Raw genomic sequence first — 19,743 nt, 5'->3', positions numbered from 1 at the left:
AGATTTTGCTGATGGCTAAAGTGGAAAGGTAAATACTGCTTGCTAGGTAATACAGGAACTTAAAAATTTTGGGGAGAGGTGAAATTGTGGGTTATATTAATCTTAAGTGCGTGTTCCTTGATTAAAAGCAATTAAAAGATGAAGAGGTGTGACCAAGATGGTGGCATAAGCAGGTTGCTGTAAGACCGTCGTGAAAATTTTCTAAAAAATATCTTCAAATTAAGCTGTTAGGCCTGCTAAGAGGAAGGAAAAAGTGAGGGTATATCCCTCCGAGACTCTGCCCTTTCTGACGCAACTAGAAATCACGAAATTCATGTCCTTACCTGGTAAAAATCCGGCATCCGAGGATTCTGATGTGGCAACTAGATTGGGAGAACCACTTGACCCGGCAGAGGAGGTATTGCTTAGCTCTGAGCTAAAGAAGCCATCGGTGCAGAGAGAGAATGGGGAAAGTTTTGTGGAGGGACTAGGAAGTGATCTCACTTCCGTGTCCAGATGCGGAGCAGAAGGAGGAACAGCGGGGGAGGCGTCGCAAGACCTGGAGCATCCGGAGGTTCAACAACCCGGGCGTATTGCTGCGATATTGGTGGAGAGCGGAGAGGAAACAGCAAGTGCGAGGTGTTCAATTGAAGGAAACATCGATGAGTAGCCATTTTGCGGGCCCCCCTACCCGACCATCTGTCGGGACCCTTGACAATCTGTGGGATATGATGGCAGGGTTATCATCCGAAGTGAGGACTCTCAATTTGAAATTAGATCAGACCACTTTAAACAACAACAGGAGTTGGGTGAGACCCAACGGAAAGTGGGAAATATATTGGACAGAGTCTCTGAACTGGAGAAAAAAGATAAGAAGACCCAGGAATTCAAAGCAGTGGTTGTTAAAGATAGAGAGACGCTTGCTAGGCGTCTAGAACAGTTAGAGAACAATGCCAAAAATATGAATTTAAGAATATTGAACTTTCCCAGAGTCATAGGGGAAATTCCCTTTGTGACTCTTAAAAGATTTCAATCACACAAAAATACCCATACACACACAGTGTACTCCAATACACCACAAATGTGAACAAATAACAAAGGAATAAATGTATTGGTCTTAAAAGATTTCTACATGAAGGACTGGGATTCTCAAATGAGGGAATGCCTCATTTGAGGCAGTCAAAAAATCAAACAGAATGTTAGGAATTATTAGGAAGGGAATGGTGAATAAAACGGAAAATGTCATAATGCCTCTGTATCGCTCCATGGTGAGACCGCACCTTGAATACTGTGTACAATTCTGGTCACCACATCTCAAAAAAGATATAATTGCAATGGAGAAGGTACAGAGAAGGGCGACCAAAATGATAAAGGGGATGGAACAACCCCTATGAGGAAAGACTAAAGAAGTTAGGACTTTTCAGCTTGGAGAAGAGACGGCTGAGGGGGGATATGATAGAGGTGTTTAAAATCATGATAGGTCTAGAACGGGTAAATGTGAATCTGTTATTTCTCTTTCGGATAATAGAAGGACTAGGGGGCACTCCATGAAGTTAGCATGTAACACATTTAAAACTAATCGGAGAAAGTTCTTTTTCACTCAACACACAATTAAACTCTGGAATTTGTTGCCAGGCGATGTGGTTAGTGCAGTTAGTATAGCTGGATTTAAAAAGGGTTTAGATACATTCTTGGAGGAGAAGTCCATTAACTGCTATTAGTTAATTTGACTTAGAAAATAGCCACTGCTATTACTCGCAGCAGAAACATGGGATAGATTTAGTTTTTGGGAACTTACCAGGTTCTTATGGACTGTTGGCTTGATGGACCCTTGGGGGCGGATTTTAAGAGCCCTGCTCGCCTAAATCCGCCCAAATCCGGGCGGATTTAGGCGAGCAGGGCCCTGCGCGCCGGTGAGCCTATTTTACTTAGGCCTACCGGCGCGCGCAGAGCCCCGGGACTCGCGTAAGTCCCGGGGTTTTTGGAGGGGGCGTGTCGGGGGCGTGTCGGGGGCGGGGACGAGCGCCGCGCCGTTTTCGGGGCGTGTCGGCAGCGTTTTGGGGGCGGGCCCGGGGGCGTGGTTACGGCCCGGGGCGGTCCGGGGGCGTGGCCGCGCCCTCCGTACCCGCCCCCAGGTCGCGTCCCAGCGACCTGGGGGCGTAAATCCCCCGACAAAGGTAAGGATGGGGTTTAGACAGGGCCGGGCAGGTGGGTTAGGTAGGGGAAGGGAGGGGAAGGTGAGGGGAGGGCAAAAGAAAGTTCCCTCCGAGGCCGCTCTGATTTCGGAGCGGCCTCGGAGGGAACGGAGGTAGGCTGCGCGGCTCGGCGTGCGCCGGCTATACAGAATCCATAGCCTTGCACGCGCCGATCCCGGATTTTAGCGGATACGCGCGGCTCTGCACCTATCTACTAAAATCCAGCGTACTTTTGCTTGCGCCTGATGCGCCAGCAAAAGTAGGCCAAATCGCGCGGTTTGAAAATCTACCCCTTGGTCTGACCCAGTATGGCATGTTCTTATGTTCTTGCAGTGTTTGTGGATGTAAAGGTGGCTGTTTGGTTTCGTTTCCCTTTCAGTGAATTTGCTCATTTGTTTACTTGTATGGCTATATGTGGTATCTTCCATCTTGGATAAAGCAGTGTAGTTAACATGTTAGTCCATTTGAATTCACAGAAATAAAGGTTAGCAAATAAAAGCAACAAAAAATATAGAAGGTGATAGCTTCTTTTATTGGACTAACTTTATACATTTCTCAACTAGCTTTTGAGAACTAATGCTCTCTTTCTCAGGCCCTGCTCGCGTAAATCCGCCCGGATTTACACGAGCAGGGCCTTGCGCGCCGGCACGCCTATTTTGCATAGGCCACCTTCGCGCACAGAGCCCCGGGACGCGCGTAGGTCCCGGGGTTTTTTGAAGGGGGCGTGTCGGGGGCGGGACCGGATGACGCATTTCGGGGGTGGGACACGGCGTTTTGGGGGCGGGACTGGGGGCATGGTGCCGGCCCGGGGGCGTGGTCCAGGCCTCCGGACCAGCCCCCGGGTTGGAAGACGGCGCGCGTAGATTTACGTCTGCTTCTCGCAGGCGTAAATCTTTGACAAAGGTAAGGGGGGGTTTAGATAGGGCCAGGGGGGTGGGTTAGGTAGGGGAAGGTAGGGAACGGAGGCAGGCTGCGCGGCTCGGCACGCGCAGGCTGCCCAAAATCGGCAGCCTTGCGCACGCCGATCCAGGATTTTAGAGGATACGCGCGGCTATGTGCGTATCTTATAAAATCCAGCGTACTTTTGTTTGCGCCTGCTGCGCAAACAAAAGTATGCAATCGCGCTTTTTAAAAAAATCTACCCCTAAGTGAACTTAATAGCAGGTAATGGACTTCTCCTCCAAGAACTTATCCAATCCTTTTTTAAACACAGCTATACTAACTGCACTGACCACATCCTCTGGTAACAAATTCCAGAGTTTAATTGTGCGTTAAGTAAAAAAGAACTTTCTCCGATTAGTTTTAAATGTGCCCCATGCTAACTTCATGGAGTGCCCCCTAGTCTTTCTACTATCCGAAAGAGTAAATAACCGATTCACATCTACCCGTTCTAGACCTCTCATGATTTTAAACACCTCTATCATATCCCCCCTCAGTCGTCTCTTCTCCAAGCTGAAAAGTCCTAACCTCTTTAGTCTTTTCTCATAGGGAAGTTGTTCCATTCCCCTTATCATTTTGGTAGCCCTTCTCTGTACCTTCTCCATCGCAATTATTTCTTTTTTGAGATGTGGCGACCAGAATTGTACACAGTATTCAAGGTGCGGTCTCACCATGGAGCGATACAGAGGCATTATGACATTTTCCGTTTTATTCACCATTCCCTTTCTAATAATTCCCAACATTCTGTTTGCTTTTTTGACTGCCGCAGCACACTGAACCGACGATTTCAATGTGTTATCCACTATGACACCTAGATCTCTTTTTTGGGTTGTAGCACCTAATATGGAACCCAACATTGTGTAAATATAGCATGGGTTATTTTTCCCTATATGCATCACCTTGCACTTATCCACATTAAATTTCATCTGCCATTTGGATGCCCAATTTTCCAGTCTCACAAGGTCTTCCTGCAATTTATCACTACTCTGAACAATTTTGTGTCATCTGCAAATTTGATTATCTTCTCCAGTACGGGTACCTCCCCAACATCCTCTTCAGTAAACACCGAAGAAAAGAAATCATGTAATCTTTCCGCATACATTATTTTCTTTAACATTTGATAAAACTGTTTTAGTGTACATTAAAATGTTTTAATGTGTTTTAAAATGTTTTTAGTGCATGCTAAAAATCATTTAGTGCATGTTAAGTTTTAATGCACACCACAAGGTTTAGTTAAATGAAACAAAACAAGCTGCACATCCCTATTTGAAATACTACTGTAAGTGCTTAGTGATACAGTGTAGGATTAGATAATTTTTTTTACTCTAAATTTCACTTTTCTTGATGCATAAAGTTAATGATGTTCTAGAGATTCCTGTAACTAATACCCTTATCTCTCCCCACTGAGTTTTAAGATTAATTTGAGGATTCTTTTCTCTTTTCTGTCTTATTTTTCAAAGAATATTTCCTGTTAATAGGCTGCTGTGTATTCTTTGTGCTTTTGTGATCTATTGCTATTTTTGTATTTCTTTGTTTTTCTCTAATTTTGTGGTCTATTATGACAGATGATGATGTTTGCTTTTAGCGATTTGACTCTTTTAACGTTCAGATAAAAACTTTTTTTTGTCTCTTTACCCTCCATTTTTCTCTTTTTAAAGATTGTCTTCTTGAAGCTTTTAGTACAAACTGTTAAAAATAAAATATAATTTAAAAAAGTACAGTGTCATATTTGGGGTGCAGAAATCCAAAAGAGGAGAACTTAATGGATGGTGAAAGAGAGAGATATGATGATCTCAAGATAGCAAAACCATAAAACCAAGGCAGTTGGAAAGCTAGAAGAATAGTGGGATATGCAGTATATTGAGAGGTATTATCCATAGAAAAAAGGAGGTGAAAATGCCTCTGTGCGTGTCATTAGCTGCAACTTCCTTTACAGTACTGTGCCCAGTTCTGGAGGACTACCAAAATGGTGCAAATTCTGCACCATAAGCCCTATGAAATAAGACTTTCAGACGTAAATAGGTATTCTCTAGAAGACATGAGGGAAGGGTTGATGTGATAGATACATTCAAATTCCTCAAATATGGATAAGAATTGACCATGTCTCACTTGAAAAGAAGTTCTAAAGCAGATCACAAGTAACATAAAAGGTTCACATTACAGGTGATGGATATAATGAGCAGCCTCCTAATAGGGGTAGTGGAGGCCAAATCCAGAAATAAAAATAAAAGATAGTATGGGAATAAGCACGGAGAATCCCTACATAATATGATGATGATGGTAAACTCTGAGATTGGATAATGTGTCAGGAATGAAAAGACTAGATGGGCCATGCTGTCCTTCATCTGCAACATTTTGTATATCTCTATGTCTCTACTATTTTGCCAGTCCCATTTGTTACAAAATAGCAACCTTCAGTATGATTTTCCATGTTTCTTTTTTGGTCACAGTAAGTCAGAGGAATGAAGGCTGAAACTCTCAAGGTCATTTGTTTTAGAGTCACTTTATGTGGCAGTGACAAAGGCAAATTCATTAGTTTTACAAGGGGTATGTGAATGTTAAAGGTCTTTTAATACAAATAAGCCATATTAAACTTATTAAAATGGTACGTGTTAGCACTGTTATCAATAAAGATCTGACATGTTTGCATAACAACCCCTAGTTTGAGAGTCTCTTACCTTCCTTTCAGAGTTTGTTTAGAAATGAAAGTATGTGCTTTCACCCTTTGAGAGATTTTAATTTTAGAACAGATTTATGGGTCATAATTTTCAATAGGGCAGAAATCTAAACAAAAGGAAGCAGTATGTTTGAAAGGCCTTTTAACAGTGTAACTGGATTTTTATTTTAAAGCAAGGGCTCTTGCCAGTGTTTAGTCTGTAAGATTTTTCTTATCCCTCACCAAATCTTGTTCCCTACTCCCACCCCCTCCCCACCATATATGTATGATATATTTTGTTTTAGAAACATGACAGCAGAAAAAGACCATATGGCTCATCCAGTCTGCCCCTCTGTCCAATTAATTTAGCATTATAATTCTCCTCACTTCCTTAGAGATCTCCTATATTTATCCCATGCTTTCTTGAATACAGATACTGTTCTTGTCTCCACCACTTCCACTGGGAGGCTGTCCCACACATCCACCAAATTCTCTATAAAGAAATATTTCCTAAGATTACTCCTGAGTCTACCCCTTTCAACCTCATCTCATGATCTCTCGTTCTAGGACCCCCCCCCCCCCCCCCAATTGAAAAAGGCTCACGCCTGTGCATGGAAACCTTTGAGATATATTAGTGTCTCTTATCATATCTCCCTATCTCACCTTTCCTCTAGGGTGTGCATGCTTTGATCTTTAAGTCTATCCCCATGTGCTTCAGAATGAAGATCTTGGACCATTTTAGTAGCCACCCTCTCGACCGACTCCATCCTGTTTATAGACTTTTCAAGGTGCGGACTCCAGAATTGTGTACAGTATTCCAAGTGAGGTTTCACCAGGGATCTATACAGGGACAATATCACCTCCCTTTTTCTGCTTGACCATTCCTCTCCCTATGCGGCCAAGCATCTTTCTGGCTTTTATCATCACTTTATCCACCTGTTTGGCCACCTTAAGATCTTCAGATACAATTACCCCCAGAGCCTGCTCTTCCTTTGTGCTTAGAAGAATTCCACCTCCAACAGTGTACCTGTCCCTAAATGCATTACTCTGCATTGTTTAGCATTAAATCTTAGCTGTCAGATCTTCCTCGAGCTTCGCTAGTTTCCCTCCTCATGTTTTCCATTCCTTATTGGCTTTCCACCCTGTTTCAGATTTTGGTATCAGCAAAGTGACAAACCTTCCGCAACAACCCTTCTGTTATGTCACTCACAAAAATAATGAAAAGAACCTGGCCAAGCACCGATCCCTGAAGTTCACCGCTAGTAAGCAACCCCTTCTCAGAGAAAACTCCATTTAGCACTACCATTTGTCGCCTCCCACTCAGCCAGTTCTAACCCACTCACTCTTGGATCTATACCAAAGGCGCATTATTAATTTATAAATATTCTGTGCAGAACTGTGTCTCAGAGACCTTGCTGAAATCCAAGTACACTGTGTCTAACACACTCTCTTCATACAACTCTCTGGTTACCCAATCAAAAAAGTTGTTCCGATTCGTCTGACAAGATTTATCTCTGGTAAACCATGCTACCTCGGATCTTGCAATCCATTGGATTCTAAAAATTGCACTATCCTCTGTTTCTCTGTTTTAGCAGTGATTCCATTAGTTTGTTCATCACAGAGGTCAGACTAACTGGTGTGTATTTGCCAGTTTTTCTTCTATTAGAATTTTGGCATTCCTGACTACTTTCCCAGCTTCTCCATATATTGTCGCCTGTCTTTCTGTTTCTGACATCGCTTGTAGTTTATGAATGCTAACCTTTTCTCCTGTACCTTTTCAGCTACTTATTTAGAAAACCATAACTGTCTATTTTTCCCTCTGCCCTTTATTTACATTCCTAACAAAAACATTAGTTGCCCTTATGATATCTTCTTTTAGTTTTGCCCACTGCCCTTCTACTTCCCCTAGATTCTCCCATCCAACTAAATACTCCTTGAGTTGAGAGAACATTGCACAAATCTCATCTTTAGGTGAGTTTTCTCACTCCGAAGATCATCAAATCTTCACAAGAGAGCACTGTTCTGTTCGTATGTCTCACTTGGAATGTCAAAGTGGCCCCTAACCCCTACACTAATACCTAAACCTCACCTTGAGTTACTAGGTGGGCCTCCCATAGAGATATAAATACCTATCTAGTGTGAGGGCATTATGTGTAGGTCCTCTCTCTCTCTCACACACACCCCCCCCCCCCCCCCTTCCCCGGGCTCAGATAGCCTGGCCATGCACACGTGCACTGAATTTTAAGTAGGCTCGGGCAAATCCTGCTTCTACCATGTTAATTGGGGTATTTTAAGAGGCGCGCGCCAACACCGTTCACAGTTTTAACAGTTTGTCTCCAGTTCTCCCAGTTAAGAGAGAGTTCCTCCAATCCCCCTGGTTTGATAGCCTTCACTCCCCCCAGTTAACCTCAGCCCTTAAAACGCTGCAGATCTGCCTATTTTTCTTTAATTTTTAACTTTCACGTCATTCATAGCAGAAGTAAAGTTACACATCAGGGGTCCTCAGCGCATGCCATATTCCATAATTATTTACATGCACATCTCTGGTTCACGCCCTGAAACACCCATGCTCCACCAAGACCAGGTCCACGTGCGTATCTCACTGGCTTTTAAAATCCGCTCAGCACCTGTGAGTGCACTGAGCTTTTAAAATTCACTTTTAACTGAGCAAGGGTGATAAAGTCCTTAGATGAACCATCAGACCTGATGAGAACCACACATTCTGACAGTCTCCATTTTTAATTCAAAATCCATCATTAGCTCAGTAGTTTGCAGCTGTTATACAATAACATCTCTGCAATAAATAGGTAAAACATCCCTAACTGTCAGTTAAGTAGTCTGCTGTGCTGACAACACACAGCATTCATTGTACACGGATGTGCTTTTGCACTGATTAAAAGTAGAAATTAAAGCACAAACATATTAAATACATCATAGATATAGGTACTTTATCTCTTATAATCTCTTGCCATGAGAGCAGTTGTGAAGTTAAAATAAGATGTTCAGTATAACTTAACTAGTACCAAATTACCACCTTTCAAGCCATCAGATACAACTCCAAATAGAAATGTATTGCAAGATCGATATTCAGCTTGCTTTCAGAGATAACCAGACAAAATCTGAAATTTGAATATTTTCCTCTGCCTCTTGGCTAAATTTTGTCCAGGCAACTTTTTGCCCTCTCAGAAATTACCCAGGTAAAAAAACAGCGTTGAGGGCATTCTGGGGCCACAGTTTTACCTCATCCTGGAAGCACTTACATTCAGCACTGCTCAGACAAAATTAGCCTGGTAAGTCTGGTTAGACAAATACTGCAGTTATCCTAAAGTTGTCCAGATATATTCAGCGGAACCCTTTTTGGAGTAAATTGATGTGGTTTTGTCTTTCAAGAGAATTGATACTGTATCATTCCGCTGCCTATAAAGGAACTCTATATCTAACAATCTAAAAGTGATTATTGGGCAGATTCCTCATGTGCTTTTTGCATGCTCTGTACATTCTCTTCTTAAAGCATTTTGGCATTTGTATTTTTAATAGATTTGTTATGTTTCACAATCTCCGAATACCTCAAGAAAATCTACTAAACCGAACTGGGGATGTCGCACCTACTGGGACTTACATCAGTTCATTTAAGGTAGGGCAGTTTGAACAGTAAATGATTATGTGGGGATGAGCTGTGGTCTACTGTTAGAGCAAATGTTTGGAATGTTTCCCATCTTTACAGGTTAAATCCTGCTTCTCCTTGACTTTGACAAGAAAAAATACTTTTAATTCTCTGTATACTGTTGCTGCAATATATAACAGTTGAGGTTTCAGATTTATTTTGGGAAGGACCATAACATATATTCTCTTTTAAAGAACAGAACATAATGTATTGCCACTCAGTTCCTGATTATTACTGCTATTTTTTATGTAAAGTTATCATTATACTGGTAGTAAAGGAAAAATGGAAAGTCAATACCCCACCCCTGGCAACAATAACATTTAGTGACCAGACTTAGAGACCATAATTGCAGGATTCTGGAGGAGTCTGGGATGCATGTATAGTTCCCGGCCAAGGACTATCACTGCAACAGCTGGGCTAATTGAGTTGGGAGTGAATATAAAATGGGGGAAAGAAATCCCCAGGTAGCTACGAACGAAGGCTTATGGCACTGGATCACAGCCCAAATTCTGATTTGAGCTGTCATCTCAGAAGCTCAAGTACATCTGGGCTGCAAAAACCCAAAGGAGAGGGTACAATGCATGGTGCAAAATTCTGTACATGAAACAAGAGCAGGATCTGAGGGTGATCATGTCTGTTGAACCTAAGGTGGTCAGGCAGGTGGCTAAGTTAACAGCAAAAGCCAAAAAGCTTACGTCATTAGGGAGAGGAATGGTCGGCAGAAAAAGGAAATCCCACCCTGTAGAAATCCCTGGTGAGACCTCATTTGGAATATTGTGTACACAATATTCCAAATGAGGTCTCACCAGGGATTTCTACAGGGTGGGATTTCTACAGGGTGGGATTTCCCTTTTCTGCCGACCATTCTGTCCCCATAGGGGAAATCCCACCATTCTGTCCCCATAGGGGACAGAATGGTGGGATTTCCTTTTTCTGCCGACCATTCTGTCCCCATAGGCTTTAGAATAAAGCCTATGGGGACAGACTTAAAGATCTAAATATGTATACCCTAGAGGAAAGGTGGAAGAGGAGAGACATGATAGAGACATTTAAATTCCTCCAAGGTATCAATGCATAGGAAGTGGACCCCTTTGAACAGAAAGGAGACTCTGAAACAAAGGATCATGGGATGATGGCGAAAGGTGGTAGACTTGGGAGTAATCTAAGGAAAAATGTTTTTATGGAGAGGGTGGTGGATGTATGGAACCACTTTTTAGTGGAGGTTGTAGAAACAGTGACAGCAGAGTAGACAAGAAAGTAGGGGACAAGTACAGAGGATCTCTGAGGGAGTGGTAGGATGTAGAGCTGAGTAGTTCATGTGGATGAACAGACTAGATAAGCTGTATTGGCTTTTTCTGCCGTCACATTTCTATATCTCTATGTTTTTCATCATCTTCTAGTATTCCTTATTTTGGCCTAATAAGAATCTGTATGGCTATTAGAACTCTGAAAAACTATGTCAGATCTACTTTTTCATAAATCGTAATACTAATGTTTGTTGTTTTTACATGCACAGCAAATTTCTTTGAATTTCATTAAGAGTTTTTCAAGATGGATCATTTTGGTCTTTATCTGCCATCATTAACTTTATTACTATGTAGTAACAATGGTATACTAATAAAAAAAAATACAGTATCTGTATGGTATGGATGATGAGTTCATTTGCTGCTTCTTTTGTCCCTCAGGATCCCAAACAGCGTTTTGGAGCTTCCCTTGGCACTTTATCTAGTGGTCGGGTCTCAATTACAGATGTCGGGGTGTGCAACTTAAAACTTGCTATTTCTATAGCTATTCGTTTCTCAGCAACTCGGCGACAATTTGGACCAACAGATAAAGAAGAAATACCAGTACTTGAATATCAAATGCAGGTAGAGAGTGTTTTGTTGTTTCCAAACTAACTGTAATAATGTTGAAACCTATCAAGTGACATATATTGTGAGGTCAATATCCCGCAGAACGGCAACCAAACAATTTATGCAGCTAAAGTTAGCCAGATAAATTGCCATGGCTATTCAGTGGAGCACTGCTGATTAGGCACGCTGCTGAATATAGCTGGATAAAGTCCTAGTTTGCCAGATAAACTCATTCAGCTAACTTTAGGCCTGCTCTCAAGCACAACTATACCTAGGGCCAGATTCATTTTCTCCCATTTTATGTTTATGGGAAAAACTCTTAATGAATCAGGTACTTGCCGGATAATTATCCGGTTAACGCTGAATATTGGAGTTAGCCAGATAAGCTGTCTAGCTAATTTGGCTCCATCCTGGAATGTTCCTGAAGCACCTCAACTTTTCCAGCTAAAGAGTTAGCCAGATAAGTCAGAAGCTTTCAGAGAGGCGAGAAATTTAAAACCCTGAACTTAGCCAGACAAAGTGTGTTTCTTTAGTCGGAGAGAATAACCCAGGACAAGGCAGACTAAGACCATATTTACAAAATGCGTCATCCAACTAGTGAAAAATGAATAAAGCAAAACTCTATTCAGCAGAAAGCTTCTTCTATTTTCATCAGGATATTATTCAAACCCTCTTCCTGACAAGTACATTCTTCTGCAAAGAGGGACCAGAATTAAAATCTGACTGGTCAGTTCAGCATTTCCAGAGCCTAGGTACTCTTTGTGCAAGTGATCCGAGAGATGAGGTTTGAATCTGGCACTTGTTGAAAGGTATCTGCAGTATTAAAGTGGTAGAAAGGCATTTGTAGAATCTGATGTCTGCCTTTGATTTACAAATAATGCAAGCTTTCTTTTTATGTGTTTCTGCCCTTTATCAATCACCCCATTCAAAAGGTCTTGAGGTGATGTACATGTCTCAATATACAAAGAATTAAAAAGCACACAAAAATATGGTCTCTGCCCTGAAACATGGTATGGATAGGTAGACTAGAGAGGCCTTATGGTCTTTTCCTGTTGGCATGTTTCTCTGAAACAGTACTCCTTGTGCACAGTGACTTCAGCAGAAGCAGCTACTTGTCGTCCATGCCATGGTGGCCAACAGAAATTCTGCCCGGAATAGAGCTATGTTGGGCTTTAGAAGAATGAGCAGAACAGATGAAGGGAGAGCAGCAAAATTCAGAAAATGTCCAGCAAAACTGAGGGATCTATTTTAAATACTTGCCACAATTTGTGAAAGAGAAACACATTTTTCTTGAAGCATCCTCTTTTAAGACAGTGAATTTTGATATGGTCGTTCATTTATGTTGCAAAGCTTGTAAAGAGTCCTGAGAAGGTCTTGTGGTATGGTTTTGTAATTTTTTTTTTGCAATTTGCTTCTTTGCTGTAGTATTTTATGTAGTATTAACTTTATTATTTCAGCAATGGCGTTTGATTCCTTATTTGGCTGCTGCTTATGCCCTGGAACATTTTTCCAAGTCCTTGTTCATGAATTTCATAGAACTTCACGTTGGTTTGATGTTCAAAGATAAAAGTGCAAGGCAGGTGAGATGTTTATAAAATAGGTAAGAAATTTTCTGAATTCTTACATTACTGTTCTTATACAGGGCCGGCGGAAGCACTAGGCGAACTAGGCGGTCGCCTAGGGCGCCAGCTTCCCGGGGGCGGCACTGCCCCGGTAAAATTAAGAGAGCCGTGCTCAGCCGCTGCCCCGGTAAAATTAAAAGAGGTGCATTAAGCTGCCGCCCCCCGATACAAATAAAAGAGCCGCTGCCGGCAGCCCGCCCCAAAAGACCCATCTGACCTCCCCCAGCGGTTCGCGTGCTCCCAATCTCTCCCGCTGCTCTTTCTTCCCTGCTGCTGTTGCCGCCGGGCTATCAGCAAGTTCAAGCCCAGCGGGAACAGCAGCGGTGCAAAAAAAAAAAAAAAGCTGTGGCATCCGCGGCTGGCCTTTTCTTCCTCCCGCCCCCCCCCCCCCTGACCCGGAACAGGAAGTGATGCGCGGGAAGGAGAAAGAGCGGTGCCGCATGAAAAAAATAGCGGCGACAGCAGCATCGGCCCCCGAGCAATTGAAGCAGCAGGTAATCGGGAAAGGAGTCAGCAGCATGAGCCTCCCGCGGCCGATGGGATTCTTCCTTCTTGGTCTGCGGGACTGGAGGAGGAGGAGCAGCTACCGTTTGTGCTCGGGTGGGGGAGGAAGTGAGTGAGAGAAAGAGAGAGAAGCAGCCAGCCCGTGTGAGAGAATGTGTGTGTGATTGAGAGCCTGTGTGTAAGTGAGAGAATGTATTTGATCGAGAGCATGTGTGTGTGATTGAGAGAAACTGGTCAGAGAGCTGATGTATGTGTATATGTGAGAGACAATGAAAGTGACTGCTCAAGGAGATGACTGATGTGTGAGAGTGTGAGACAGTCAGGGATGTGACTGATGTGTGTGTGTGTGTGTGAAAGAGAGAAAAAGCATGGAAGTGAGAACTCTGGGTATGTGAGAAAGCATGGGAGTAAGAAGCCTGGTGTTGTGGGGGTGTATGTGAAAGAAAGCATTGGAGTGAGAAGCCTGATTATGTGAGAGAGAGCATGGGAGTGGGAAGCCTGTGTGTGTGTGCATGTATGAGAGAGAGACTGGTTGGTAAGGTGACGGTGTGACTGGTGTGTATGTGAATGTGAGAGAGAGAGAATGTGATTCAGGGAATGAGAAGTCTGTGCACCTGGAGAGCGAGCATGGAAATGAGAGAGAGACTGGTGTATGTGTGTGTAACAGAGAGAAAGTGATTATGGGAATGAGAAGTCTGTGCATGTGGAGAGAACAAGCATGGGAGTGAGAGACTGGTGAGTGTGTGTGAGAAAGAGAAAGTGATTATGAGAGTGAGAAGCCCATATATGTAAGTGGAACACGGGAGTGGGAAGCCTGTGTGTGTGTGTGTGTATGGCATGAGAGAAACTGTTCAGGAAGGTGTCTGGTGTGTGTGTCAAAGACTGTTTGGGAGATGATTGGTGTGTGAGAGACAGAAACTGGTCATGGGGGCATGACTGATATGGTGTGTGTGTGAGAGACATGGGCCCTAAGGAAGAGGACCATGAGTATAGAGCTTAACCACTACTGCTGCTTCTGGTGTGTACTACAGCCTGCATGGAAGAGGAGTAAGAGAGCTGCTGGAGGGGGTAAGTAAAGATGGCTTTTTAAGTTTATTTTTCTTGATTGACTGCCATTTTAATTATTTAATATTATGTGATGTGTCTGCTTTTTTTGTTTGAGCAACAAGTATAGCTTTGGTTTATGTTAATTTTATTTATTTTTATTTATTTATTTATTTATAAAAGAGTTTCTATACCGTCGATAAGACAAATCATCTCAATGGTTTACATGGCATAAAAATGTCAAATAAGTGTTCTGTTATAAATACAGACTTCGTTATTTTCATTAATGCACAATGTAAGTTAATTGTGTGTGGAGGCAGGGGGGGGGGGGGGCGGCATAGCTGACGTTTCGCCTAGGGCGCCTAATACCCTTGCACCGGCCCTGTTCTTATATGGATATTTTACTTGAACTCATGTATTAAGGGTGGAGAAACTGAATGTCTCATTGAATAGCTGCATGGATTGATATCCTTCATCTCTAGTGCACTAATTAATCCAGCTCAGAGCAGTAGGGACAGAAAATAATCATTTGAAAGCTGTTATCCTCCTGCGTAGAGATGAATTATTAGCCTTAATAAGATTTCCTCTGTATGATGTTAGTGGTGGGATTTTTTTTTTTTAAGCAAAATAAATAACATTGTATTTCTCCATAATTGACATTCTTGCTGGAAATCTCAATAGAAAGGTCTTAATTTAAGTAGAATTAAAAAGTTAACTACCTCCAACTTCCCCCTAAATGTGTTCCCTTTAGAACTTTGAGTTGAGGTGCATTTATATGAGGCAGAGATGAAGCTTGCCAGGTTCTTAATGCATTTTTGTCTGTTCTCTGTATAACATAGTAACACCGTAGATGTCAGCAGGTAAGAACCATTTAGCTCCCCTGTTTGTCTGGTTGCCCCTTCCTACACTGCTTTAGATAAGACTAGGGGGCATTCCATGAAGTTAACAAGTAGCACATTTAAGACTAATCGGAGAAAATAGTGCAGTTAGTTTAGCTGGGTTCAAAAAAGGTTTGGATAAGTTCTTGGAGGAGAAGTCCATTAATGGCTATTAATCAAGTTTACTTAGGGAATAGCCACTGCTATTAATTGCATCAGTAGCATGGGATCTTCTTGGTGTCTGGGTAATTGCCAGGTTCTTGTGGCCTGGTTTGGCCTCTGTTGGAAACAGGATGCTGGGCTTGATGGACCCTTGGTCTGACCCAGCATGGCAATTTCTTATGTTCTTATGTTCTAAGATTGTCAGTTGTATGAGCTTAAGTAGCAAAATAGTGAGGTGTATACAGTTTATGAAGGCACTGTCCAGAGACTGGGAGTAATCAAGAAGTAAGCTCTCTGGGGATAGGGAAATGCCTACAGTACCTGAATGTAATCCACTTTGAAGCACTGTGAAAAATGGAATATAAATAAAATAAATAAAATAAAAATAAATAAATAAATTGTAATCCTTTATTTCAAATTACAGTAGAATGTAGTACAGGTGCTAAAGAAAGTAAAAACAAGGTGCCAAAAAGGTCACATAACAAGTCACAACCAGTGGGAAGAAGGTGAGTGGCCAAGGGGAAAAGGGGAGGAACAGAGAGGGGGGAGGGAGGAAGGAAGGAAAAGAGGAGGGATAAAAGTGTATTCATAAACATACAAGCATTACAAAGACAAGTAATGTATAAAAGAGAATAACTCAGGGGCACTCAGGTCAGAAAGCTTATAGTCTCAATAAAATAATTGTCATAAATAAACAAAATGTTAGAATTCAAACAAACAATAAAAACATTCTGATGTTACATTCTTTAACAACTAGAAAACACATGAACCAGAAAATGGTCATCATCAAAAGCGATGCTCAACAGGAAATAACTAGCAGAACAGTCAATAGAACGAAAACCATTCGGAGTCTGATTTAGCAGATGGGGATGCAAAGAATTAAGGTGAAAAATCCAGCACTTTTTGCACTGTAGCAACACATTATCATAATTACTGCCTCTAGGGCGGCAAGGAACCTGATCGATACAAAAAATCGAATTCACAGAATTTTCACCCTCATTTTCTTTTGTTCAAGAACTTACCTGCTTCCCCGGGACAGGGCCTAATGGCTGCTGTTCCGGCCGGCCCACCCTTTGACTTAGCCTGGCACTTCCACATGTACTGGGAGATACATGCTTGGCCAGGCCATTTTTAAAATGCACTCAGCTTGGCCATATGCATATCTCCCGGTTTTTGCATGCGCCGAGCTTTAAAAATCTGCCTTTATATGCAGTGCAAAGGGGAAAACAGAAACATCACCATTCTTCATAAAACATCAAACAATAAAATCAAGAAATATAAAATATCAGTCATGATAGTAAAACCATACTAATAAAAAGAAATATTTCAAAACAGCTAATGAAGAGAACAGCATCCAATAATTAAACTCATATAAAACTTTTCCAAATGGCAGTAAAATATTTCAGAACAGATACATTAAATAACACCCAATAATTAAAATTAGTAAGGATTAATAAATCCCCCACTTCCATGCCTGGGAACTTTAGGTTTCCAGATGCCCTGAGATTGTCGTGGATTAGTGGAGTTGGGGGGGAGCTGTTTGTTGCACACAAACATTCTCCCCTTTCTCTAGCACACACATGCTCATTCACTCTCTTACTCTTGCATGCTCAATCATACACACACAGGCTTGTTCGCTTTCTCGCATGCTCAATCATACACATTCAGGCTTGTTTGCTCTCTCATATGCTCCATCATGCACACACTAATGCTCGTTCTCTCACATACTCATTTATGTGCACACATGCTCATTCACCCTCTGATATGCTCAATCTTTCACACATACACACTTGCTCGAACCTTCTGTCACATGCTCAAATCATATACACACACATACACGCTCATTCATTCTCTTTCAAATGCACAATCATAAACCCACATACACGTTTTCTTATTCTCTCACATGCACAATCATACACACTCATGCTTGTTCGCTCTCACATGTTCAACCACACACATACCCTCGTTCACTCTTTCTCACATGCAAAATCACACATATGCTTGTTTGCTTTCTCACATACACAATCATATGCACACATGCTCATTTTCTCTTTTAGCTACACAGTTATACACGCTCATGCTCATTTGCGTACTCTTCACATGTACAATCATACACACATGCTCAATCGTATACACATATGCTTGTTTGCTCTCTCACACATGCTCAGTCATACTCACACACGCGCGCTCGTTCGCGCTCTCACATGCTGAATCATACACATACTCCACTGTCTCTCACACATACTCAATCATACACACACGCCCATTCGCTCGTACATGCTCAATCATGCATACACACACACACACACGCTCATGCACTCACTCTCACATGCTTACACACGAACATGCTCCTGTGCTGTCTCTCTCTCATATAAACACACACATGCTCCTTCTTCCTCTCTGCAGGATGGCTGCTTCTTACTGCAGAGGCAGGATGGGAGGCCATTGTTTCTTTTTTTTCGGTCCGTAGGCCATGCTCCTCCTAAATGTGGGGGAGGTGGAAGAGGCCGATGCTGCTTCAAGGGCTGGCTCTTCCTTATTTCCAGGGGTGGGAGGTGGATGCTGCTTGTTTGTGGCTCTGTGAGCTGCACTCATTCTGGCTGCTGAGGTGGAGTGAGAAGTTGATGCAGCATCGCAGGCTGTACTTCTTCTGACTGCAGAAACTGGGTAAGAGACCGATGTTTGTTTCTTCGGTTCGTGGCTCATGCTCTCCCTATATGCAGTGGAGGAGGCTGCCACTGCTTGGCAGGTGTACTCCTGACTTCGGAGGGGTAGGAGGCTGATGCTGCTTCTTGAAGTTTTACGGGCCGCTCTGCTGCTGACTGTGTGCGTGTGGGGGGCGGTGTTGGTGATTTTTTTTTTGTTCCAATTTTGGGGGTTCTGCTGCCACTGCAGCTTCCCCACCCCTGACCCCCCCTCCAAATTCCAGAAGCTGGTGCAGCAACTTTTCTCCCCTCTGGCAGCTGAGCTTCATCAGTGGAGGGGAGGCCAGTGGATTGTCTATCAAATTTTGAAAGTGATGGTGCCTCTCATGGATGAAGCCTATGGCCGAGTTCATATCAGCCATAGGCTAGCTATAGCTCTGGGTTCAAATCTCAGTACTGCTACTTTTGAACTTGGGCAAGTCACTTCACCCTCCATTGCCTCATGCACAAACTTAGAGGGTCATTCATCAAATTGCATTAGGGCCTTATTGCATGTGTTAGGGCCCTAACATACACGATAACGCCATAACGCTTGCGATAAATAACACATCGCAAGATGCGTATGCAAATTTTAAAATTTTCGTCAAGTGGGAGGAGTTTGTGCGGAGTTTATGAAAATGAGGGGTGCTTAATGTTGCGTGTGATAGCATAATGCATGCTATCGTGGGATTTAATGCCAGAAATAATTACACCTGTTTTCCCTGGCAATATGCCTGTGATAGGCGTACGTTATGGCTGCAACGGGATTTGCGATAAATATCGCAAATTCCATTTCAGGCAGGGAGAGGAGGAGGAGAGAGAGACTCTGGGGAGGCACACATTCGTCAACTTTTATACCACTGTAAGAGGGACCATTCTGAACTTGGGATGGGGGGCTAGATTTTGGGGGCCGGTTTTACATGCACAGTCAGAGGAACAAACAGCACACTTACCATCAGTGAAGATTTTTTTGTGATTGAAGTGATGAAAGTTATAAAAAGATGAGATTTGTACATTATACTCTCGACCTACCTTGATGCACTCTCTACCTAGCAGCTATGAAGCTATGTCGAGAGTACAATGTACAAATCTCATTTTTGTGTACCTTTCATCACTCCAAATCACATAAAATCTTTGACAGTGGGTGTGTGGGGGGAATGAGGAATTGAACTTAGATGGCAGCCAACAAGGGCCCCGTCTTTACAGTCTGGGGGTACTGATATGCAGACATATCTATATTGAAGCAAAGAGTGATGTTGCAGTTGCGTCAAAAGTATCAAGGCTTATTGGTTGATGGTAGTAATCCCCGTGCTTCTAATAAGTCACACCGAGCCGGTTACCCCCATGCACTCTTTTCTTCATTTCTGCCCTCTAGCCTTTAGGGATCCACAGTGTTTCTCCAAGTCTACCTCTTTTATGGCAACCTCCACATCAGCAATTTTGTTAACAAGGCGCCAAGCATTTGCATACAATGACTGTTCTAAATGATCCTCTGCTGCTCTCTCTCTTGATTTCTTCTTGTCCTTACCACTTACCATTTATAAATGCATAAATGAAAGACTT

The 19,743-nt window shown here is 42.5% G+C and overlaps 1 protein-coding gene across 2 annotated transcripts in view; it reads left to right on the top strand.

Moving 5' to 3' along the window:
* The window catches only part of ACOX3 (acyl-CoA oxidase 3, pristanoyl), a 255,408-nt gene that overhangs the window by 102,019 nt on the left and 133,646 nt on the right, over positions 1 to 19,743 (top strand). For both annotated transcript variants that reach the window (XM_029591761.1, XM_029591769.1), the window contains exons 8-10: positions 9,307 to 9,403; positions 11,119 to 11,301; positions 12,744 to 12,866. In XM_029591761.1, the coding sequence (XP_029447621.1) occupies positions 9,307 to 9,403; positions 11,119 to 11,301; positions 12,744 to 12,866 (403 nt within the window). The remainder of the gene's footprint in view (positions 1 to 9,306; positions 9,404 to 11,118; positions 11,302 to 12,743; positions 12,867 to 19,743) is intronic.

This window comes from Rhinatrema bivittatum, chromosome 1 (genome assembly GCF_901001135.1).
Source record: "Rhinatrema bivittatum chromosome 1, aRhiBiv1.1, whole genome shotgun sequence".
NCBI classification, from domain to species: domain Eukaryota; kingdom Metazoa; phylum Chordata; class Amphibia; order Gymnophiona; family Rhinatrematidae; genus Rhinatrema; species Rhinatrema bivittatum.
Note: the sequence above shows the minus strand (reverse complement) of the source record. Positions and strands in the feature narration are given on the sequence as shown.